This window comes from Sinocyclocheilus grahami, unplaced genomic scaffold (genome assembly GCF_001515645.1).
Source record: "Sinocyclocheilus grahami isolate Dianchi unplaced genomic scaffold, SAMN03320097.WGS_v1.1 scaffold86.1, whole genome shotgun sequence".
NCBI classification, from domain to species: domain Eukaryota; kingdom Metazoa; phylum Chordata; class Actinopteri; order Cypriniformes; family Cyprinidae; genus Sinocyclocheilus; species Sinocyclocheilus grahami.
In genome coordinates, this window is record NW_015505265.1 from 1,178,821 (window position 1) to 1,203,677 (window position 24,857).

Sequence of the window (24,857 nt, forward strand, 5' to 3'; positions counted from 1 at the left end):
TATATTTATATATATATATATATATATATATATATATATATATATATATATATATATATATATATATACGTAATAAGTATACACAGTACACATATTATGTAAACAAAAACTTATTTTGGATGCGATTAATAATTTGACAGCACTAAACGAGATATTAAAAAGAAGGGTTGGTACTACATCTGGTTTATTTATCATATTGGAGATGGTTGACCACATTGCATTGTGGGATACAGTACCCATCCCAGTAAGCTGTCTTGTACACATATTGGAAAATATTGGTCAGGTGGGTATTCACGCAGACAGTTCACATACTTTGCATGCTACAGAAATAGAAAAAGTATAGCAGTATGGTGTTCTGAACATAGCCAGGCAAAGTGTTTATTAATCCAGATGGAAGTGAGGCATAGTGTTGTTGAGCAGATATGTCCATTTTGCTTGGCACCAGCTACATAAAGCAATAGATTTGCCAGAGCTAAAGACCTCCTGTGGCAGCGTTTACAGACGCACTGCTTTTAAGTGATTCACATCTTTGTTTTTCATTTTCCTCTCAGCAGGGCAAAGAAAAGTACACGCAGTTCAGAGCAAGTGAGCGCACCACACCCATCTCCACTTCTTGTGTTCTCTGTGCACAGGGCTGTGTGAGTCGAACACACGTGAAGCCTAAGAAATGTTTCCACTTTCTTAACAGGGAATATGCAAGTAAGGGCAGTGAGCAGATTTAGTTTACACCTCAACAGCTGCTTGTCCCATCTTGTATGTTTTCAAAATTCCTTTTCTGCATTTGCAATAGTCCAGTATGCTTTCACGCAAGTATTTTCATACAAGTATTATATTTTAATCCATATTTGATTTTTTTTTTTTTACACATTTACATAAAAATGTTAACTGACTGCAATAACTAGTTGATGATCAAATCAAGTGTAGTCGTTTTTAACAAAACTACTAAATGCATTGTTAAACATTAAATTAATTTTAGCATTCAAAAGTTTGGGGTCAAAAGTCTCTTATGATCAGAAGGGGTGTATTTATTTGATCAAAAGTGCAATAAATCAGTAATCATATCTTTACAATAAATGCTTTCTTTTTTTATTATATATATATATATATATATACATATACTTTTTACATTTTGTGTAAGCAGATATGATTGTATATTAAATGAGAATTTTAATGGTAATTTTAATACAAGGGCCCATACAGAATCTGCATTATTATCTTTTTATGAACAAAACTAATTTAAGTGGCTGATATTGGTTATGGATTTAATTTTGTTTTAATTCTGCCATTTGACACAATTAATAAATGAATATTAGACTACAGCAATAAAACATGATTTATGAATAGTTTGCTGTTAATAATGAATTTAAACCATATTGGGTACTTATCACATGGTACCACTTATTGGTAGACCCTATAATCAATAAACAATTATAAAAAAAAAAGAGAGAAAATTTAGCTCAAACCACTTATCTATTAGCAATTATTTATTCGTTTATTTAAATGCAGTCATTTTAATGGAAAACCTGAGAAATGCTGCGGAATTAATTTAAACCGCAAAATGTTTTAAGCAAAGCTGGTAGCACTACACTGTTTTTTTTTTTTTTTTCTGGCAGCAATAAGCGAGCACAATCAGATTAGACCAAATATTTCATGTGCACACACATGCATTCCATTTCCACCCTGATTCTATCTCGGGCCGTCATGGGACTAATTGCTTGTTAAGAGCATGACATACTATGAATTAAGAGTTCATATGCATCTGTCTTGGAAATGGTGTCTTTTGGCTAAGAAACGTTGTGAGATGTGACCGGAAAATGGAGAATGTTAGACTGATGGCCTCTTTAAGGGCTCCTGGGAAATTGCAGTAGAATGGTGCTCCTAAATGTATTTTTAATGTAATCGGCTTATCCATATTCCCAACACAGTGAATTTCTCGGACACGCTGAACCGAACAGACTGCAGTCAGACAGAGCAAACGGCCGTTCCAGGACCTGGTGCTTCTTGTCACTGGTTTTCCTCACTGTCCTGAGGGCAGAATTCAGCCAGGCATGTCACCCAGCACAACAGCGCACTGTTTCTGTTTGCTTCGCATTTTGTATGAAAGCACTCAACCAAACGTCCACTTTTATGGCTTCAATCAAGAGCCTGTCTTTTTCTTGTTTCCTCGTCGTAATTAAACATCAGACGAGACATTGATTTTTTTTTTTTCTTTCTTCTTGGCTAGTAAACGGTTTCGTTCTGTCAGACTCAGGGTTTTTCGTTATCATCAAATTATTATTAAAGGGATAGTGCACCCAAAAAAATATTCTGTCTTTAACACGTAAGACCTTCGTTCATCTTCAGAACACAAATTAAGATATTTTTGATGAAATCCGAGAGCTTTCTGGCCCTGCATAGACAGAAATACAACTGAAATGTTCAAGGCCCAGGAAGGTAAAAAGGACATTGTTAAAATAGTCCATGTGACATCAAAAGAAGTAATTGTTGAATAAAGTCATTGTTTTAGTTTTCTTTGAACACAAATTATTCTCGTAGCTTCATAGAATTGCTGTTGAACCACTGGAGAACTCCCATGGACTTTTATCTATTTATGGACTTATGGCCTTACTACGTTTCTGGGCCATGAACATTTCAGTTGCATTTCTTTCTATGCAGGGCCAGAAAAGCTCTTGGATTTCATCAAAAATATCTTAATTTGTGTTCTGAAGATGAACGAACGACATGAGGGTGAGCAATTAATGACATTTATTTTTGGGTGAGCTATCACTTGAACTAAAACTTAAACTGAAACCAAAAAAAATTGCATTTCTTTAAACAATTACGTTATATATACAATTTAAATAAAAACAGAAAATATAAAAAAAATCTAATTCAAAATATTAACAAAAACTATAATTTCCTATCAATACTGAAATAATTATTAAACTGATTAAACTATCATAGAAAGTTTTTTTTTTTTTTTGACACTTTGGCTTTAATACCAGCCAAACGCAAGACTGACATTGATCCTGAAAATATTTTTTTCTTATAAGGCCACTCTGAGGCCTTTAATGGCTATCCTTTGGCTAGATTAGCATTGAAGGGGGAGTCGTGCTGTTTTCAGATCTGCGACCACTCAGCGTCAGCGTACTGGAGTGACATTTTCCCGGCTGGATATTTTTGTTCCTTGCAAAGCCGCTTGAGTTTAGGATGTCAATTGAGTTAGCGAAGGGTGTCTTGAATGACGGCTTTGGGTTTGCATAGCTCCACAGTGTCATCTGTTCAACAAACAAATTTATTTTTTATAATCGTGGTGGTTTAGGCTTTATTATTTAGCTCTGTGATCATATTACTTGTATACAGTCTCTGAAAAAAAAAAGTGAATGTGAGAGAGTGAGTGTCACCCACTCACAGGTACTTAGCTTGGTGTCCATAAGTAAACCCAGATTGCTGCCCTCAGCACACACATTAATTGGATCATACCACTGCCAGAGGGTGGAGGTGAAATGCAGAAGCCAGAGACATGGAGGAGGTGATGAGGTGAGATTTTTAGAGTAAGAGAAGCAAGTAGAAGTCAACCACAGAGGAGGCGGCGTTCCAGGGTTGGCCATATTAGAACATCTTATGCAATTTGCTGAATAACTGTGCCAAGGTGTGATGATTTTGTTTTGCCTGAGGCATTATGTTAAACAGCACCTGGTGAAAGTACAAATGGCTGTGGTACCAATATAGTCTGATAACAGAGCACAATACACAACTTTATCTCGTGTGATGATAATGAGATAGATTCCGATTAATTCCGGTAACCTGATGTGGTTTAACTGTAGGTCTGTTTCTTTGAATTCGACACCATAAAAAGAAATATAATATCCACAGAGTTATCTAGTAGCTGCATGAAAATGGACGCCATGTGTGAAATCTAGCTAACAAAATATATATTGTGTGTTGGAGTGGTCCAGACGCTTCATTGCCTTGTACATCAATTTGTTGGCAAACCGTTCGCAGCTATGTTTCTGGTTTTGTAGCTGCAAGATGTAATGCGGTTGCAACTAGGGTTGTGCGATATTGACAAAAAGTTAAATTTTGATTAGTGGTTAAACTTCACGGTTCGGATCATATCACGGTTTTTGAGTCACGGATCAGATCGTTTTTTTGGATCAGCAAGAAAAATTTTTTTTAATATAATTTTGCTTTCCATTTATTACTTAAAGCTAAGTACTTCGATACCACAGCAAAAATTTCTAGCCTAACCGAGAAAGCTCAAACATGATTATAGACAAGTGAACATCCAGTAAAAATAAGAACAAATACACAAATTACAAGCATAGATAAATACAATAAAACAACGTTACCAATAAAATAAGGTCGGTAGTATTCAGGTACAGAAATGTCATAATTAAAGTGTAAAATAAATCTGCATAGTGTTCACTGTATAAATTAAATTTAGATTAGTCTTTGTCAAAGCTGTGTTTTGTTGTTTGATTCGCATTAATAACAGCAGCAGGTATTTATTGGCTGCTGTCCCTTTAAGACCTGATGCCTGAATCTTGATAGTTTTGGAGATTCCCAATTGGCTTTTTTGGACTTTGTCAACACAAATCAACACATTTCCGATCATGCTAATGTGCTGATATTTGGGAAAACAGCACTCTTGCTTGTGTGATATTACTTAACTATATCATATCTTACAAATATAAAAAAACAAAAGCTTATACAGGAATGTTTTTGCCTTTTATAACTTTTCAGTTATAGTGTCATCCAGTAGGATTAATGAAGCATTGAATGGTTTTGGACTCTCAAGATGTGTTTTTGTTTGTTTTTTGCAAAGTGAGTGACATATTTGATAATGTCAGCTTCCATTTCAGTAAAACAACATTTACAATATTATTGTCGACGAGAAATATCGCATACCCCTAGTTGCTACCCCCATACTTTTGCAGTGTGTCAGTGACTATTGGGTTTAACACTAGAACCGCCACAGGGTAAATTTTACCCGTGGCTGTTTTTCAAATGTACATAACAGATTTTAAATAAAACATTCAAGTCTCCCAATCATTGACTTTTACTAAAATTATGTAATTTACAGTCCAATGTTGTTAAAAATTATTTAGATAAAACCAGATCAAAAAACGGGGCATTTATACCTATAAGCGCCAGCGGGTCAAATTTATCCGCTATATAATGCATGTATTTTCACGCTGTCATTTTCTTGCCACTTGTGTTTTAACATTGTATATTTCTTGGCAACGCCTTTCACTCACTGATTTAGTTATGAGTTTCATAAAGTCAAAATGACAAAAAAAAAGGCGGTTTATGTAGGTTTATAGACAGTGCTGACAGTGTTAAGCCGCAACACCGGTTATGTCACTTGCCCACTGCGGCACCGACCCCCACTGTCGTTTTGATTTTTTTATAGTAATAAAAATCATTTAGTTCAGTAAAGGAACAGACACTACAATTAAAAACTGAACGCGGCTGCTCAATGCAGCGTGCCGAACGACAGTCGCATCACAGATCAGATTTCATTTCTCCAGTGAGGAGAGTGAGTCGAGCTGACTGACGAGAAGAGTGAGGCGAGGTGAGACAGACAAGACGATGGCGGATGATTTAGTTTCGAAACTAGATGCAAAAGCGCCTATTTGGCAATATTTTGGACTTTGAAAAGCCTGTTGACTTTTGCCGTTTATCTAAGATGATTTTAGAAGTTTTTTTTAAACATTCGTTTCTTATTTAATTGGTTCCACATTGTTTACTGATTTTTACTTTATTTAAACTTGGTGTCATTTATTTATTTTATTTGACCTCAAGGTGTATGCCGTGCCTCCAAGCTTTCTTACTCGTTTTGCTAAAAAAACGTTCTACGTTTCTTATTTATTTGGTTATATATTATACATGTTTACTTAGCCTATTTCCAGTTTTGTATACCTATTTAAACTTTGTGTAAGTTATTTGTTATTTTATATTAGGCATAGCCTGCCCTATAGCATGGTGTATTTTTATTTGTTTTGTTAATAAAAGTTCTATGTTTTATATATAGACTAAAGTGAGTTTGACGTTGTATTTTGTTGTTGCATTCAAGCAATTGATGCTGAACTGCCGCTAATTCGAAAGTGAAAGTAAAATGCGCACGCCGCTTTTAAGCTATTTAAAAGCGAAGGAAAGCGAGGAAAAGAGGGAAAATTCAAATGAACTAAAAACGAACAATTGCTTTACGCCGAATTGCCACTATTTGAAAGTGAAAGTAAAATGCGCACGCCACTTTTACAGGCTATTTAAAAGCGAGGAAAAGAGGGTACGCCCCCGCCCCCACGGTAATACCGGTATTACCGGTGTTGTCGCATGTCGATTAACCGGTGGGAAGATTTCCTCACCGCCACAACCCTATTATGGAAGGTAGGTATTAGAAACACTAGATGCCATGAGTGATGGAGAGTCTGATGGTAAGTTATGCGTACTGGGTCGGCTCAGCATCTGACGGCTCATCTGACAGTGATCCAGATATCATATTTACATGTTTTAGCCTAACGTTACTCTAATTGGTCAAACTTTGGTTTAATTATTAAATTTTTGTCTTGCCATATCGTTTATTGTTCACTACTGTGTTGCTATTCTAGTCTGGCCGTTTCCTGAAGAAGTAAAAAAATCCGATCTATATGATGTAATGAATAAAACCATTTTTTTGATTACCCAAAGTTTAATGGTGTTGTTCTCTTATTCAAATTATAAATGATATAACTAAACAAATTAATAAATATTTAGGTGAAGCTGTGCCGCTTGAATTTTTCATCGCATCATCCTATGCAGTGTGGTGAATTATTATTGTCTTTAGTCATTCATAGCATGGGTTATCTTAATATATTGATTAATGACATTGTATTATAATATTAAACCACCCACATATTTAGGCTATACCTTCTAATTTCCATTGTCAGTGGGTTTCTGACCATTATGGATTAGTGTAGCCTGCATTAAAAAGTCTTGAACATAAAACAACAGGATAAAAATATAGTTGATGACTAGACATAATCATTTCATGACTCTAGACACTTCTTTGTGAAGACAGTAGCATAATACAGTGAAATATGTTCTTTAGCCATATAAATAGTTAAATACCGTTTACCCGCTGGCGCTTTTAGGTATACAGCGACCTCTGGCGGTTCTAGTGTTAAGTAGTGTAGATATTATGCCTTTTTCATGTTTGTGGTTTAGCCGAAAGACCTTGAAATAGGTCCATATACACAACTTTGATCCTTTTGTAGTTTGCATTTGTCAAGTGTCCCTATTGTCACGCATCCGGCTGAATATTTGTGCTCACTTCTGTCCTTCTGCTCTTTAGTGTTCTTCAAGAATGGCACTGGACATGGCTGACTCGCAGTACCTGCTCATCCTGGCACCGTCACTGGTCATCGCTGTCATGTTCCTCTTTTTCTGGCTGTTCATGAAAGAGACTTCCTACGATGAGGTTCTGGCCCGCCAGAAGCGAGACCTTAAATTGCCTCCCGCCAAGCCCGATACTCGTAAAAAGAACGAGAAAAAGAAGAACAAGAAGAAGGAGACCGGCGGAAGTGGAGTGGGAGGAGGTGAGGGCGGCGAGTCAGAGGAAGAACTGAGGGATTTCGATACATCTGATGCCACTAGCCCTACCTCGAATGATGAGGATTCTGAGGCGGTGCCCGTGAGTCCACCGGTTACTGCTCCGGTCCTGGCAGAACCTCCATCCGGGATAAGAGAGAGGAAAAAAAAAGAGAAAAAGCCAAAAGCTTCTCCAGCTGCTGTCCCAACAGTTGTACCCCTTTCCCGTACAACCCCAACTACCCCTCCTGCCTCAGAAGAACCGAAAGTCAATGGCTCCAAACCTGCTGTCCGTAAGGAGCAGCCCCTCCCCCTGACCAAGCAGTCCAGCCCCCCGCAGCCTCAGGCCATGCCCCCTGCACCAACTGAGACTACCAGCAAAAAGAAAGCCAAGAAGCAGAAGAGTGAGTCTGGTGAGTGGACTACCTACAAATAGGAACATGTGTTATGCAAATGCCATGTAAGTTGTTGAAAATGTGCAATGTTCTCTTCCATGAGGGCAATCCAATGTACAGTATTCAACTTGTGAATAGTAAAGGCCAAAGTATACCAACACTCAGCATATATGTACAGCTGGTTTTTGCTGCTTCGCCCAAAAATATCCAGTTGCCGAAATTTTGGTGCACCGCTACTAAAAATCATTCAAAACCAGAACCATTCATAAACCATTCAGAACACTCTGACAAGCACCATCATTACCCTAACAACCACCCCGAACACCTTCTCATGCTCCTCTCTAAAGATCTCTAGCTCTCATTTCTCACAGAAGAGCATCCACCTGAGGTCAAGCCTGATCTTTCTCCTCCTGTGGTGAAGAAGGAAGAGCCTGTGATCATCGAGGTGGAGATAAAGGCAAAGGACGGAGCCGCCCCTGTTGCCACAGCAGCACCGCCACCAACTGCCTCCAGCGGCAGTGGGCGTAGGAAGAAGAAACAGAAGGTGGAACCTGTCATCACAGGTAAGATTAAACCAAAATCAGACAAACTAGAGAGGTTAAAATTCTCAGTTGAGTTAGTGAATCAATAAAGTAGACATCTGGTTTGTGAGATCTATGGCAATATTTTATAACCTAAAGCCAACGTTGCACTATATAAAAGGGCTAGTTCAAATCTATCATCATGTGCTCACTGTCATGTTGTTCCAAACCATATGACTGGCTTGCCTCCAAGGAGCACAAATGGAGATGTTCTGAAGATGTTCTATATGTTGCTCTTTTCTCTGTTAGAAAATTATACCATGAACAGGGGTTGTGATGCTCCAAAACTAGCAAATAAGCACCATAGAAGTGGTCTATATGCTTTCATATCTCACTTGGGTAAATTCAAACTGCATATTTGAGAGAAATTTTCATGAGTTCTATGGACTACTGTAGAGCATTGGAAGTGTCCTTTCTCATTCACTGTTATTGTATGGAAAAGAGCAGCATGAACATTCTTTTAAACTTCTCCTTTTGTGTTCCATAGAAGAAACAAAGTTAAACCAGATTGGAAAAACATAATGATGAGTAAGTGATTTTAGTTTTGTGTAAAGTATTGCTTCAATAATTGCTGTGGTCGTGTGTTTCAGTGGATGAGGTGCATGTCCAGTCCTCAGCCCCGGTCACTGACTCCACCACCTCGACAAACCACCAGAGCAACCAAAACAATGAGGCTCCGCCCCCTGCTCCTGCACCCACCAAACATGGCAAGAAACAAAAGAGCGAAACCAACAAAGGTACTTGGCATCTTTCATACACTTTTTTTTTTTTTACACAAAGTGGGAGGTCTAGCCAGATTTTAGTTATTTTAAACATTTTTATTGATACTTTTCGTTGTTTAATGAGTTATAAGTTATTAGGAAACCGCACAACCTATGATCCCATAAAATACTGCCTACGGAGGGTTTGAAATTGTGATTTTTTTTTGTGCAGAGAACTGTGAGGTGAAGCTCAAGGAGCTGCTGGCCAGTCTGAGTGGACTCGTGCTGTCAGATTCTGATGTGGTCAGTCTCGTCTCGCTGCTCCGTGACAAGAGTCCCAACGCTTTGGACAGCTGGTATAAGGTTAGAAGATTAGGTTGACTTTTGTTTCTTGTTTAGTGTTTTTTGCTATCATGCAGTAATGAAATGTGGTCTATAGTGAAAGCTTGAGTCGTCAGATTTCTGATGATTTGTTCTGGTTTCGCTTTCCCAGTCTGCAGCTAAGTTTGAGCCCTCTGCCCAGCAGCTCGCAGAGAAAGATCGTCTTCTGAGCACGCTACAGGAGGAGGTGTCTATCGCCAAGGGCAAAGTCAAACAGTTAAGCCAGGTTAGTAAATTATTTCACTTATATTTCCTGATGTGAGTACCAGGCTTCCCGGTTTTGAAATGTGTGGCACTTTTCATGAATAAGGTACAAATTGGTTACTCATTATATATTTTTATGTTCCTCTATCACAATAAAAAAAAAAGCATAAATACATTAAATTTGTGCACCCAAAAATGTAATTCATTTGAACCCTTATTGGGAAAGACGAGGAAATAATCTCGTTCAATTTTCAGCCCTGTTACCAGAAGTTTTCAGTTGGTTTATTGGTTATTAATTAATTAATGCTTGTTTACTTAATGTTTATTACTAAAATAATCATTTCAGGGTTGTTGACACTATTCAGACATGTTACCAAAATTTGCAAACCTCATATAAATTAATAAAATATACAAATATTCATAAAATATTTCAAAATTTCTGACAAAAAATTTAAATAGTCTTTTTATTACTTTTTTTTAATTTCAAGCCCTTTTTTTGCAAAGTGCCACATAAACATGCTCTAGTTATGACACAATATAGAAAATAAGTAACGTAAATATGGTGTAAAAATATGAATATGACTGAGCTTGGTAGTAATTTATTGACTGGGACTTCAGGAATTGCAGGCTGAGAAGCAGAAGACGGGCCGCGTGGAGTCTGTGCTGCATGAACATCGTGTTGCCAGAGAGAAGGACATCATGCAGGTGAAAGCTCAGAGCTACCAGGAGATGCAGATTAAGGTAATCAATCTCTTTTACCGATAAGACTTAGTGGTCTAACCATGCAAGTCATAATGATGTGGTATGTTTATGTGTAAGAACATGTAATGACAAGTTACATTTCTCTCTGCAGTTCCAACAATTAAGAGAACAGCTGGAAGGACAGATCGCACGACTGCAGCAGGAAAACGGCATCCTGAGGGATGCTGTGGAGAGATGCTCCACCACCAACCAGATGGAGAACAAGTGAGTCCCGCCAACTCCCAAATTCCTCTCCTTTGGTCCACTTAGAGTGTCAAGATTCATAATATAGTATTTCAAGACCATCCATCAAATAAGGCTGGGTTTTTGTTTAATGTGTTTTTTTCAGGCAGTCATCCGAGTTGAATAAACTGCATTCGGAATGCAACGGCCTGATGAAAGAGCTAGCAGAGACCAAAAACAAGCTGCAGCAGGAAGAGTTGCAACGGAAGGGTCTAGAAGTCAACTACAAGCAGAATATGTCCCAACTGGAGGTGCCTACAAAGCCCTGCACAATACATTTCCATTAGCATGCCTTTTTGAACATCTTTTTGAATTAGAACACCAAACAAGGCATTTAAGTTTAAAAAAGAAACCATTTTAAAGGTTTATGATGTACGAAGTGCAATATGTAGCTAACTACCCTGCACTAGTTTAGAAGTGGGATGTTAGCTTAAACATTCATGATCAGATGAAATTTAAGAAAAAAACTTTCAAAATGCACTCAGAACTGCAAGCTAAGCTACACGGACAACCCAGAAAATAATAGATTTATATATATATTTATATCTATATTTATTTGTTAGGGGTGGAACGGTACACAGGTGTCACGGTTCGGTACGTACCTCGGTTCGGGGGTCACGGTTCGGTATGATTTCGGTACAACGGGGAAAAAAACAAATCTACTATGCTCAGTTTCTTTTCATTTATTTTGAACAGACAGTAGTACAAATTTTTAAAAAAATTCTACCTAGATGTGAAAATACTAAATATTATTACATTGTTAAATATATATAATCTGCAGTACATGTATACATACAAGGAATACATTCTTGAAATATATTTGATTGTTTACAGATAAACAAGGGGAAAAAAACTGCACGACACGTAACATAGCCTATATACGCTGAGTTTCAGTTCATTTTTGTGACACGCTTAATTTGTTCACAGAAAGGAAACTCAAATGGCAGAAAGAGACATCCTATTTGTTTTCTTTATTTTACAAAAGCACAATGTTTTGTTTTCATTGTGAGTGTACACAAATAAAAGCAGACCTTTATACAGTGATGCATTATTAATAAGACAATAAGTGTTTAAAGTTGATTCTGCTGGTATAATGAAACAGTTGAAGTGATCGCGCCGGGACACACACACACACACACAAAACACATCAGTTCCAGCATTGCTAACTTGACAGCACAGTTGGTACTTTATCAAAATAAAATAGTGAACCAAACATCAGTGCGCCCGCCTCTGTGTCACCGTTGGAACGCGACTACAAAGCCTATAGTTTACATAAATAATAGTTTAGCATTCAGATATGTTACATCGCAAATATGGAAATATTATGGAATATTTGGATTTGTGCCGAATGAGAGGGGTAGGATACACTAGCACAAAGCTCCATTTCACAAACAGTTGAGTGCACAAGCCTTTAAAGTATACTCCTTTGCCAGTCTGTGAGAGACGCATTCAGAAAATCAGCTCATGGTCACTGTCTAGTGGGCTTTGTTTTCAAGTGCGCAACTCACGCATTCACCGTTCTTCTGCTGGTGGCCGGTTATCAAACAGTGTTGCAAACGCTGAAATACGAAATGTGCTGTGATTGGTTAGCTGGGCCAGTGTGTGTTGTGATTGGCAGGACTCGGCGCCTGGTCGGGAAATATCACGCCTCTTACCATAGCCGCCTGCAAGCTTCAGTGTAAATATTGTCAATATCAAATCAATTTAAGCGCGATTTAAACCCGGATGATTGTAACCACTCTAAGTTTGTCTGCCTTGGGAAAGCTAGCGTTTCTAGATATTAACTACATAAAAGTGAACCACTGATTTAAAAAAAAAAAAAAATCACTGATTTTAATAGCATTGCTTAACCAGATTTAAAATGTTAAATGACTTGTGACCACTGATAAATGAGGATTGGCAAATGTATTTATTTACATACATAATTACTCTTTTACTTTTCAACATTTTACCTGGTCATTGAAATGAATTAATTTGATTAAACAAGCCATTCACAGCAACCAATTTGATTAAATGAATAGGATTTTCCTGTATATAAAACAGACCGAAGTCTCTAGGAGAGTGTTTATCTCCTCTGCTCACTATATGATTTGAATTTTCATTTTCAAGCATTAATTTCCATTTTCCTTACACCACTGCTTTGTTGGCAGAATTAAATTGTTACAGGAAAGGCTGCTCTTGAAAACAGCTGAGCTTTTGTTTAAGTGCCTCTAAAATTTAGCATCTGTTTGTAGCTTCACTACATTTAGCTATTGAGCTGAAACTGTTTTGTATCTTTTGTCGCAGGATGCAAAACGTCGTTGGGAAGAGCTGCAGAACTATTTGCACAATGTCAGTGCAGAGAGAGAAAAGCTTCAGGCCGCTAAACAAGGTAGAAACACACACACATACCCCATCTTACAGACTTCAAGTGTTCTGCACACACCACTTAAGCAGTGTCTCCTGTGTCTTCTCAGAGCTGCAGAATCAGCTGATGGCTGTGGAGAGCGAGATCACCAATAAAAACAAGGAGATCCAGACTCTCCACAGCAACTTGACGGACACACTCATCTTTAAAGAGCAGGAGCAGCAGAAGATCAAGCAGCTGGAGCTGCAGGTCATGCAGCTGTTGGAGGCGTCTCAGCACACCATGCAGCCTGACGACCAACTGCAGGAACAAGTCCAGGTACCTGAGGAGCAGTCAAAGTACTCCTGGAACTCTAAAGAAGCATGTATGCATGTTATATGGCTGCTGATCATCACACAACGTTGTCATTTACAGGATCTTATTAATGAAAACAAAACGCTGAAAGTTCAGATTGATAATCTTCAGACTCGGCTCAACACTCAGGTATGTGGATGAGGAGGAATCGGTCTCTGCTTGTTGGTGGACAGTCATGTTTAGGAGTAATTTCTTTGTTCTTCCTCTTAGGCTGCAACGGTATCACATTTCGAAGAGCTTCAAAAACTGTAAGTGGTCACCTCAAAGTTTCCTTGTTTTATGGTTTTTGCACAAAATAAGGCCTGTTTTACACTGCATATATTTGGACACCCGTATTAACAGGTTAGGTTACAATATTCACATTGACGGTGCACAGAAGAAACTTAACTGCAGAAAATATTGAAAATGCGCTTTTAACCCTGTTCATCAATAGTCATGTGATATTTCAGCATCAAATAAAATGCTACGTCAAGTAATAAAATAACAGCTTGTTAGACAGTACAGTATTTGTTGTTTCATATACAGCTATGTAAAGAAATTTGTACTGATAAGACCTTCTACTTTCAGCCAAAAGTCCTAACATGGAACGGATTTATCACTTGCCACTGTATCACATGGTTGGGACACAGCTTAAGGCGGTCAGCTGTCTTAAAGGGGTCATAGGATGCGACATGCACTTTTACAAGTTGTTTGAACTGAAATGTGTGTTGGCAGTTTGTGTACACAACCACCCTGTAATGATAAAAATCCACCCAGTGTTTTTTTTTAATCGTGTTAAATCTTTTCCCCTTTCTCAAATCAAGTAGATCTCAGATGCCTGTCTGTGCGACGTCACACAGACAGGCCCCTCCCACGATAGTTTGATTGACAGTAGCGTTTCAGCACAGACTGAACTGGTGTCTTACCTTAGACCCGCCCTGAGTGAGCTGTCATCAGTCCGCCATTGTTTCACCGCTGGAGCAGATGTAGACAAGAATGACTCCTAAGCGATTGAGGTGTTCTGTTGTTGGATGTAATAATGAACATAGCAGTCATCATTTACTCCTGACATCTGAGCCGCTGAACTCGCAGTGGATTTGTTTCTGAAGGGAATGCGCCCTCCGATCTGCCTAAATGCGTCTATGTTCGCGCGAATCATTCGTGATCCAGCCTCATCTACAGAAGTAAGGTTTTTTTAATGAATCTTTGCAAATCGCCTTTCCTAATACTGTGCTAATTAGCAAGCTTCACGATGAATGCGGCTAAAGTAAACAGTCCCTCAGAGAGCAGCTCGGAAGGGAGGGGCGGGGTCAGCAGAGCTCATTAACATTTAAAGGAAAATGCTACAAAAACAACTTGATCTGAAAAGAGCTGTTTTTGACAGGGTAAAGGTGTATTTTACACTACCATTGAGAAATTTTAACCAAACTATGTTACAGACTTTTCATTAAGAATCTAAAGAATCATATCAACTTGTGGAAAATGGGCATCCTATGACCCCTTTAATCCTCATTATACATTATCTTGCATGTGTCTCTCACTAGGCTGGCTGAAAAAGAGCTACAGAGGAAGAGTCTAGAAGATTCTCTTAATGCAGAGAGGAGCAGCAGCGCCGGCAGGGAGACAAAAATGCAGGCAAGTGTCAGCACCATCGTTCCAGCTCACACCAGTTGAACTGAAGTGTGATTTCCGCTGTGTAGTGAACTCACAGCTCTCTCTACCCTATGAAGGCCATACACCATGAGAACCTGACACTGAAGACAGACCTCCAGAATCTGCAGGCACAGGTTTCTGAGCAGGTTAGACTTCAGTTGCTTTTCTTTCCACTAATCCATTAATACATCTTTGCGCTAACACAAGCCACTGTGGTGTCCTCTCTTTCCCCAGGCTGTATCTGTGGATCAGCTGAAGCAGAGGTGAGTGCATTGAATATAAACAAAATACAGATGACCTAGTGCTATACTTATATTAAAAATCTGGCCGATACAGATTATTTTCGTGTTATAGCAGATATTAAAAATCAATCAAAGTCTAGAAACTTATGAAGTAGCTTGCCAAGCTACCCGTAATGTTTTGCTTGTTTAAAATGTTTTATTAAAAAATGGATGATATTTTTGAATATTTGTTAAAAAAATTATGCATTGAACTACTCACAGATTAGTTTGGGGTTGGTAAGTTTTTATTATTATTTTTTTTTTCTAGTTCTCCTGCATTTATTAGATCAAAATTACAGTAAACATTATGAAATATTATTAAAATGGAAAATAACTTCATATGTTGGAAAATGTAATTTATTCCTATCATGGTGAAGCTGAATTTTCAGCATAATTATTCCAGTCTTCTGTCACATGATTTTTAAGAAATCATTGTAATATGCTGATTTGATGCTCGAGGCATTTCTTATCATAATATTGAACAGTTACACTCCCTAATACTTTTGCGGAAACCATATTTTATATTTTTTATATTTATATTTTTGATCATAGAAATTTCAAAATAGCAATATTTATCGCACTAGTGCTGTACTAATATTTAAAAACTGGCCAATACCGGTAACCTGATTATTTTTGTGTTATAGCAGGTATTAAAATGTCAGTGATATAAAAATGTCTGTGAAAAAAAATCTATGAATTAAATGAAACCATTTGCTTGCTATTTTCATAGTATGACCAGTATAATATATCATTAACAATTATATTTAAAAAGAGAATTTTAGCAAAACAAATAATAAATTAAACCCAAAAAAGTAATTTAAACTTAATTACTGATTATATTATATTGCATCAATAATATTAAAAATATTAACAAAAAAGATAACTGAACTTAAACAGTAGTTTTACATATTACAAATGGATTTACAACATTACAATCATGCATTTACAACAGAAACTAGACATTTTGATCTCAAACAAATAAAAAAGTGCTTAAATTAAAAAAAGAATCGATTATAATATATACAAGTTTGTTTGTGTGTGTTTTATTAGAATGAAAATTTAAGTTTAGACACTTATGAAATTAACAAGAGATTCCTAAATGAATTTCCAAATTAAATGAAATATGATTTAGAGCTATAATTTTGCATTTCTAAGTATCATTTGGAAAGTGTGTAATGTTTATTCATGAACACTCACAGCTCTCCTTATGTGGAGAAAGTTTAGGTTTCTCAACCAGTAATTTATTTTTCAGTATAAATGCATTGACGCTAGGGGTGTAACGGTACACAAATATGACAGTTTGGTACGTACCTCGGTTTTAATGTCACAGTTCGGTGTGATTTCGGTACAGCAGGGGGGAAAACTAAACTTTAAAAAAAAATTTTTTTTATGGTTTATTGAACAAGTTGCTCTTTCTTTAAATACATTCAGTTATAGTTTAAATTTTCTTAGTGATAAAAAAATCTTATCAGCTTATGCTTAAAACTATAGAGAGACCTTTTACATTATAAGGTTACAATTAGGCATAACAACTTAACCCAAACTTAAATTTAATTGCTATTTATTTTTAAACAGATGATCAACACTCAACTAAAAAAAAAAAAAAAGTATGCAAACATGTAAATTGCACATAATGCAGTTTTTAAATTAACTTATAAATAATACAATTTCTAAGTTATTTGTTAAAATATATTCAATTACACAATGGCTGTCATAGCATGTTTCATAACAGATTAATTTAAACATACTGTACATTAAGTAATTAAGACTAACAGGTTTAGTAAAATATAATGAGTATATGGTGTAATATTTCACAAAATGCTCCTCTATGGACTTCATTTCTCTAGTGAACTAACGAGCTGTGTTTTATTTCCACACTGTATTGTTGATGTCTTTCCGCGGTTGAAACACTGATTGAACAATTACATGAGGCATCAGATGTTCAGTCATGTTTATTCGTGTTAAAACTAGTAGTACAGAGGAAGGAATGATCGAGTTCACTCGCGCTCCGCTCTGCACAAATCTGCGGGGCGTCACGGCTCAGACACGGGAACCGGAGCTGATCGCGGCGGCTCTAGTCTGTACTTGTGTTGGGATTATACCAGCACGTTTCTGAACCGTCCCAGAAGCGGCTCTCTAAGGCATTTAAACAGCGATCTGTCGCGCCACATAAAAGATGGTCAAACGCCATTTATTATTTGAATTTCCTGAGAAGAAGAAGGAAAAACTGTATTCGTGCGGTACACATGCATACCGAACCGAAAGACCCGTACCGAAACGGTTTGGTACGAATACGTGTACCGTTACACCTCTAATTGATGCGTATTGTTTATTAAAGATCATTAATTAATGCGTGTTGTGTTATGTGTCCTTAGCCTTCAGCAACGTGATGACAAATTTAGAGTGGTGGAGAACTTGCTGGAGTCCAGCCTCATTCAGGTGGCCAATAAGGAAGCCGAACTGAAGGTGAACAAGAAAATACAGTTTTTAATATTTATATTAGTTCCTAATATACTAATATATAAATATAGTAAACTAACAAAAGCACCATAAATGCTCTTATAACTGCAGTTAAATAATCGGTTTACGTTTGTTGTGTTGAATGCATCTTTTAACATGTGTTTTTTGTTTTTTAAACAGGCAGACAAAAATGAGTATGAAGGTTTGAAACTGCAACTGGAGGCAGTACAGAAACAGACCTCAGAACAGGTAGTGAGCCACTACAACACACTGGCATTGTTTGGTGGAGAACAGAGAGTCGTATTGTGATTAACGCCTGCCAAAGCTGCCCACTCACATTCTTCCTGTTTCTTTCCACCACATTTTTGCAGACAATGTTAGAAAAGACACTAGAAGAGCTACAGCAAAAGTAAGTTACAAAATCACAACTAGGGCCAGAGTGGGGCCAATTTTCAGCCTGACAATTTAATACCCCCTATATGTTTCAACAAGAACAAATGACATGCTAAACGTCTTAAGCAATCATTCTGCAGTCAAATGTATGGATAGGTGCAGCTGAAAATACACCACATACAAATGAATAACACATGCTTTTTCCGTGTATGTGTGTGCAAAAGAAGCTGGGGATTTATATATGCCATATAATAATATTTTTTTTTAAAAATGCAACAAAGAGATGTGCACACACAAACAGCAGGATGCATGCTTCTACAGCCAAAATCCCGCTGTTTGCATGTGCACAGCTCTTCTTGGCGGCTATAAATATTTTATAATACAATATAGCACACGTCTTTGCCACTACGATAACTGTCTGCGATTTGCCTCTTTCTGTGTGCCTCTCATTTAAAATGAACTAGACACTTGCTCTTTCTGCGTCCTGTGTGAAACTGGCTTTATGTCCAAGTGGCCCAATTTATGAGCGGCCACTGGGAACTTTCCCAAATCTCCCAGTGACCACTCCAGGCCTATGAATTAGAGTTTGTAAAGTTTTACAATGCCAGTTGTTATTGTTTGAAAACACACTTTAGAAACCGCATACAGTGTGAATTTATAATGGCAGAAACTATTTCTTGAGTGCTAAAATATTTTAACTTTCTTATCAGGATCCAGGAGAAGGATGAGAAACTTCAATCAGTTGAGGAAAGTTTGCAGTCAGCAATGGACAAAGAATCCGAGAGAAAGAAGACAATGGAGGTAAGTATGTACTATTCATTGCTCTAGAACGGTCTGTGCTCATCATGATGTATTAAAGGCTTATATGTATGTGTGTTCATAGGATCTACAACAGCAGGTCGAGACTTTAAACACTGAACTTGCCCAGCTGAGGAGCAGAGAAACTCAGGAGTCAAACTCAGACTTAAACGCTAAACTCCAGGAGCTTCATGCTCAGTATGTATGGCCACGTTCACACAGCAGCAGAATACGGTTGTCAGTCCTGTTTTTGAGTCCTTAATACAGTTACGTTCACACACAGTTCGGTTATTTACGGGCGTGACAACCGCATTCTGTACATTTTCAGGACTCACAACCGCATTCTTGGAACACGCGCGCTGTTTGAACAGGACTGGACAACTAGTTGTCTGTCACGTCATACAGTGCGAGAGAGAGCCACTCTGGCGCACAAACGCGTGTCTAACGTGTGTTACGTGTTTTCACATGTGTTTTCTGTAACTTGCAGTGACGGAGAAATGAGCTGCGTGTCATCTGAACGTTTTAGAGCTTGTCAGTTTTGTGTTCTGCGCGCGACTCAAATACTCCACTCGCCACCCAAATTTAAAAGCTGCTGTTGGTTAATGAAGATTTGACGAAAGAACTCGCGGCTCGATTGGACCCTTGTCGTGTCAGAAAGTGATAAGACTTTCAGTTTTATGCACGTCGCCATCTTTGATTTTAAAGTTTTCATCTTTGAATACGGGCTTGACTCCCGTTGCACGTTCATACAGACAGTATTCTAAACACAACTGTAAGCTGCTGTGTGAACAGGACATTTCGAGACTCACACCTGTAAAGAAAATGCGGTTGTCAATCCCAAAAGCTGACGGTGTGAATGTAGCCTGTCACATGGACTTTTGCTTGTCATTTAATCCCAATGGAATAAATCAAGTAACATTTCACATATAAGTATTTATATGTAACGACAAGTAATACTTATCTTTTTTCCACTTTGAAATTGATCACATTACAGAAGTAAAATTGGATTTATGTAAAATAATATAATTGCAATGTTTTATTGTAAATTAAGTGTTATAAAACGGATAGTTCCAGTCCTTGATTCTGATTGGTTGAGCCACGTTCGAAGCCGTTGTAAATTACTCTACGAACATACACCTGTGTTTACTTTGTGTGTTGCTTGGCAACCACAACTGTTTCTGAGGAACTACATTGTTTGGTGGAAGAATACTGTTTTTATTAATATCATTACACTTTATTTGCTCTGTTTTATTTTGTGAAACCTTACTACATATATGGAATAACCGTTTTATAAAAGCAATAAACCCTGTGAAGCCGTGGTTTACAGTGAATTTATAACAGCTTTGCGTCGTGCCTAGTAACGCCCCTTAGCTGTTATAAATTCACTGTAAACCACGGCTTCTTGGGGCATATTGCTTTATTATATTTTCAGTTGATTACATTTTAAAAGATTCAAGCAAGTGTTATGAATTCAATTTAATTATACACCCTTACTGATGATAAATTTGAATTAAATCACAAAACACAACTTAGAAAAAATAAAGCACAAAATTTGGGGCCCAAATTAGAGTTTACTTATAAACAATGTTATGTTTTTCATGCGTTTTCTAACAAACATGTGGAATGCATTTCCTTACGTTTCACTTTATTTATGAAACACAAAATCTGGATGATACTGAATGATATAAAAAAAGACTGATTTAATATTTTTAGCCATCTCACCCAGACTTTCACAAAGTTGTTCTCTAATTCAGTTCCATTAGTCAGTTCCTGAAATTAAATTGCCGTTCTGAAAACAATTTAAATCATATTTAAGAATATTACAGTTACAAAACTTTTTGTGAAGCTAATTATAGCTTTTACCAAATTGCATATTTTTCTCTAATCTTTTGGCCACAATTTGGCACCATACAGTTATTGTACAAGATTCTTTTGGAGATTCCCAGATCAGTAATGCTTGTGTGTTATTGTAGGTTAACAGCCAAGGATCAGGATGTTAAGAGACTGCAGAGAGAACTTGAGAAGGAAGTTCAACAGCAGCAGGTGAGAGTGCTGGGAAATTCATATCAGATGCAATAAATAGCTACAACAAACTATCAATGTGTAAACCATTAGATTTACTTCAGGTAAATGTTTCGACATTGTGACATTCAGTTTGTTTTGCACTGATATAATCATTTGTGTGTCTCTTTTTCCCCAAAGCAAACTGTTTCAACCGTTCCCAGCCCGGAATTATTAACCGCGTAAGATTCATATTCATTTTTTTAATATGTTGATCATCTGTAACCGTATGATAAAGGCTTATGACACCAACATAATACACACATTCATTCTGCTGTGTGTCTTTCTTCAGGCTGGCAGAGAAGGACCAGAGGCTGTCTGAACTTCAGGAAGAGCTGCTTGAGTTGAGGGAATCTGTGGAGCTTCATCGTAAGAAGAACAACGTAAGTTAAACGAGATTGAGCCTTGAGCAGCTCTTTACTGGTAGAAGAGGGAGCAGAAGCCAAGCTTTAGATTTTCTTGCCTTATGCACTTGCTAATGTGCATGTAAAGCAGGTGACTTGAATTTGAATGGCAGCTCTATAGACTTGACCAGATGCTGTGCATCCCTGAACCTTTGAGAAATGTTTCTTATAAATGTTATTGGATGTTTTAAGTGTGTTAGTAATCATTTTAAGGGTACTAGTGACTGCAATGAAGGTGCACTAAATTAAAAATACTTTTAAAGTTCTTTATTAAAAAAAAATATATATATATATAATATTTAAAATAGTGCATTAGGTTTTTCTTTGACTCAATGCGACTTTTGTCCCAGAAAATATGGTACACTAACATGAGAAAAGCTTGTTTTCCTTTACATACACGTGGTCCCCCATCATGGAGGAAGCACTTTTAGATACATTGATAACTCTACATTGTGGAACATTTTTGTTGAGAAAAAAAAAGCATCCTGCTGATAGGGAATTCCTACAATGGTAACGTTTGCTTTTTGTGCATCCATCCATAGGTGTCAGTATAAAGTCTGAGATCAATGTGATATCGGCCACAAAAACAAAAAATGATCAAATACACCTTTAAGAAATATAATTGTTTGATTTAACAAAACATTGCATTCAAAATTCCGAATCACAGCATAATATAGTCTGAAAGAAAAACGAAGAGAAGCATTGGGAAGTCTGTTTAGATCACTGGTTCTTAACCAAGGGGGTGTAGCAAACGTCTTATGATGAGTGCGTGTATGCATGTATTCTTAAAATGCTTTAAATTAAAACATTAAAATAAGTTTTAAACTTAAATATTTTATATTCACCCCCTCAACAACTTTTTTTTTTCCTTTTGAAGATGCATGGTTGCCACTGTCTTGAATAACCTGAAAAAAAACTCCATGTGTATTTTTATGCATTTTTAGAAAAATATATTTTTCTTGTTATGCCATAATCTAAAATATTTTATGTAGTAGAAATTATGAATTAAAAACCTTATCCTTAATCCCAATCCAGAAAATCATGAACAACTGGAAAATTCTGGGCTCTTCAAATATTGTTGTGGACAGTGGTTTAGATGGTCTAAGAGCACTTCTGTACATCAGCTCAGTAATTAGTTTTTTTATTTCTTTTTTTTATTTTAGGTCATTCATTTATTTTTGATATGCTATGATGTTTAAATATCTTGCATTTGATCCACCATTTTTTTTAGCTGAACATTCCACATGGTACATTTTTAGTTTTCCTTTTTCTCTCTCTTTTTTTTCTTGTAATTCTTGAGTTGCAGGATGATTTTGGTCATTGTTAGGGAATTTAAAGTTTCAATTTTTGAACATTTGTTAACCCTTCAAAATGATAAGGCTATTGCTTCTAGTCTAGAAATGATTTTGTGAACCTTCGATGTCGATGGAAAACAGTGATACAGGGAAGTGCCCAGGTTGTGCTTTGGAATGCATACGTAGTTCTATAAATGGCCAAATGAATGGGACAATCAAGAGTGTAGGCTGAACTGAAAGTGGTGTTTCTCTGAAACTGACTAGGAGCTCCGGGAGAAAAACTGGAGCGCTATGGAGGCGCTGTCAGCCACCGAGACCATACTTCAGGGAAAACTCGCCAAGAGCGCCAAGGTTCGCACCACAACTACCAAACTACTTCACTCTAGAGTCAAGTCAAAGCAGCTCCAATAAGCCTCTGCCATTTATTGACCAGTGAAGTTCTCATTCCTTATTAACTTCCTCATGAATGGTTGCAAACTCATTTCATAACTCTTGACTTGCACAGCTGCATGCTACTAATGCACAATGCTGAGAGCGGTTTAAAACGGCAAACTTGCTTTGAAATTTTGGCTGGATCTTGCTGTTTGTTTTTAAATTCTCCTTTTTGTGTTTTTTTTTTTCAAAATTGTTTTAAACAAGTCACCTGAAATGAGTGTCCAGCTATTTTTTTTTAATCCTCTTTTTTCCCCCCCATTATTCCAGACCTTTATGACTTTCTTTTGTGGAACATGAAAGATATTTTAAGAAATAAACTGGTTACCGAACGTCATCAACATATATCTTTTTTGTTCTTTCGAAGATTGAACAACATGAGGGTAAAAAAATTATGATTATTAATTATCATTTTTGAGGGAACTATACCTATAAATATCTTGAATTACTTTACTGTGCTTGAAGTCCAGTATTTTTTCTTCTTGTCCCATTTCAGTAATATGGTGACTTCAAACATGAATAGGTTACATTTTTTTTTTGGGAAATGTCTAGATGAAGTAAAAATGTTTTGTTTTTGCTTTTTCAAATTTGTATTTATTTTATTTATTTTTTACAATTGTCTTAAAACAAAAATTTTGTTTCAGATTCAGTGCTGGCTTTTAGATGTTGTTTTATTATTTGTATGTGTTGATGAGTAGAGGTTTAAAAAGCATTGTGGTGAAAAAGTAGAAACAATTAGTTTGCTTGTTTGTTTTACAGTGATTCTTCAAAATTCACAGACCAATAAGAATTAACTTTAGTCAGTCTGGGATTGGTGCTGAATGTTATTCAAAACAGATGAATATTTAATTTGTGTCCATTTATGTGAGAGTACATATGGATTATAGTGGAAATGAGTGAAATTGATAAAAGCACAGGGATTTCACTTTTTTTTTTGGTGGGGTGCACCAGTGGCTTGATACAAATCTAGGCACAGTTTTTGTGGTATGGATTATGGAGTGGTTTTCAACTGAACTATGAAATGCAATTGGAGCACCTGTTAAGCTTTTTGATGGGAGTGTTTGATCTGTGTTTTTCCACAGGAGCATCAGACAGTGCTGGAGTCAGCGGAGACCGAATGCCGAGCGTTGCTGCACAGATTCCTGCCGCATGTGCCACTGCCCACTGACCAGGTGCACAATACACACACACACACACGCAAAGCAAAAAAAAATTAATCAAAATTGTGCAAGAAAAGCACAGATAATTTTTCATCTTCCCATCCTAATAAACTGAATCAGGATTCACATCTGTGCGTGTTTGCATAATCCTCTAGTGTAAATGTACATTCTGATTGTGCAGAACCACCAGCAGTGGCTACAGAAGTTTGAGACGTCTGTGAGAGAGAGCTCGTCTGGAGAAGTGACCTTTGCCCCTGCGTCAGGAGCTGGAGATGCCCAGGTACAGAAGCATTGTAAATCTTCCAGAGACAGTGGGCCTCATTTATCAAACGAACGTACGACAGAAAATTGGGCGTACAGTCGTTTTAACGCAAAACTTGGAATTGATCAATATGGACATGAGCGGTGGCTACGATCAAATCTCACGTCTGGTCTCAGCTCGT

General features: G+C 37.0%; 1 protein-coding gene across 1 annotated transcript in view; it reads left to right on the forward strand.

Annotated features, from left to right (window-relative positions):
• Positions 1–24,857, forward strand: part of ktn1 (kinectin 1) — a 42,297-nt gene that overhangs the window by 6,491 nt on the left and 10,949 nt on the right. The window contains exons 2-27 of the mRNA XM_016274383.1: positions 7,327–7,964; positions 8,318–8,509; positions 9,118–9,264; positions 9,461–9,591; positions 9,722–9,835; positions 10,432–10,554; positions 10,667–10,779; positions 10,904–11,048; positions 13,084–13,168; positions 13,254–13,462; positions 13,559–13,627; positions 13,709–13,746; positions 15,022–15,112; positions 15,208–15,276; positions 15,365–15,393; positions 17,787–17,877; positions 18,052–18,120; positions 18,243–18,280; positions 18,975–19,065; positions 19,148–19,260; positions 21,036–21,105; positions 21,265–21,305; positions 21,416–21,506; positions 23,087–23,173; positions 24,337–24,426; positions 24,596–24,694. Of these exons, the coding sequence (XP_016129869.1) occupies positions 7,327–7,964; positions 8,318–8,509; positions 9,118–9,264; positions 9,461–9,591; positions 9,722–9,835; positions 10,432–10,554; positions 10,667–10,779; positions 10,904–11,048; positions 13,084–13,168; positions 13,254–13,462; positions 13,559–13,627; positions 13,709–13,746; positions 15,022–15,112; positions 15,208–15,276; positions 15,365–15,393; positions 17,787–17,877; positions 18,052–18,120; positions 18,243–18,280; positions 18,975–19,065; positions 19,148–19,260; positions 21,036–21,105; positions 21,265–21,305; positions 21,416–21,506; positions 23,087–23,173; positions 24,337–24,426; positions 24,596–24,694 (3,073 nt within the window). The remainder of the gene's footprint in view (positions 1–7,326; positions 7,965–8,317; positions 8,510–9,117; positions 9,265–9,460; positions 9,592–9,721; positions 9,836–10,431; positions 10,555–10,666; positions 10,780–10,903; positions 11,049–13,083; positions 13,169–13,253; positions 13,463–13,558; positions 13,628–13,708; positions 13,747–15,021; positions 15,113–15,207; positions 15,277–15,364; positions 15,394–17,786; positions 17,878–18,051; positions 18,121–18,242; positions 18,281–18,974; positions 19,066–19,147; positions 19,261–21,035; positions 21,106–21,264; positions 21,306–21,415; positions 21,507–23,086; positions 23,174–24,336; positions 24,427–24,595; positions 24,695–24,857) is intronic.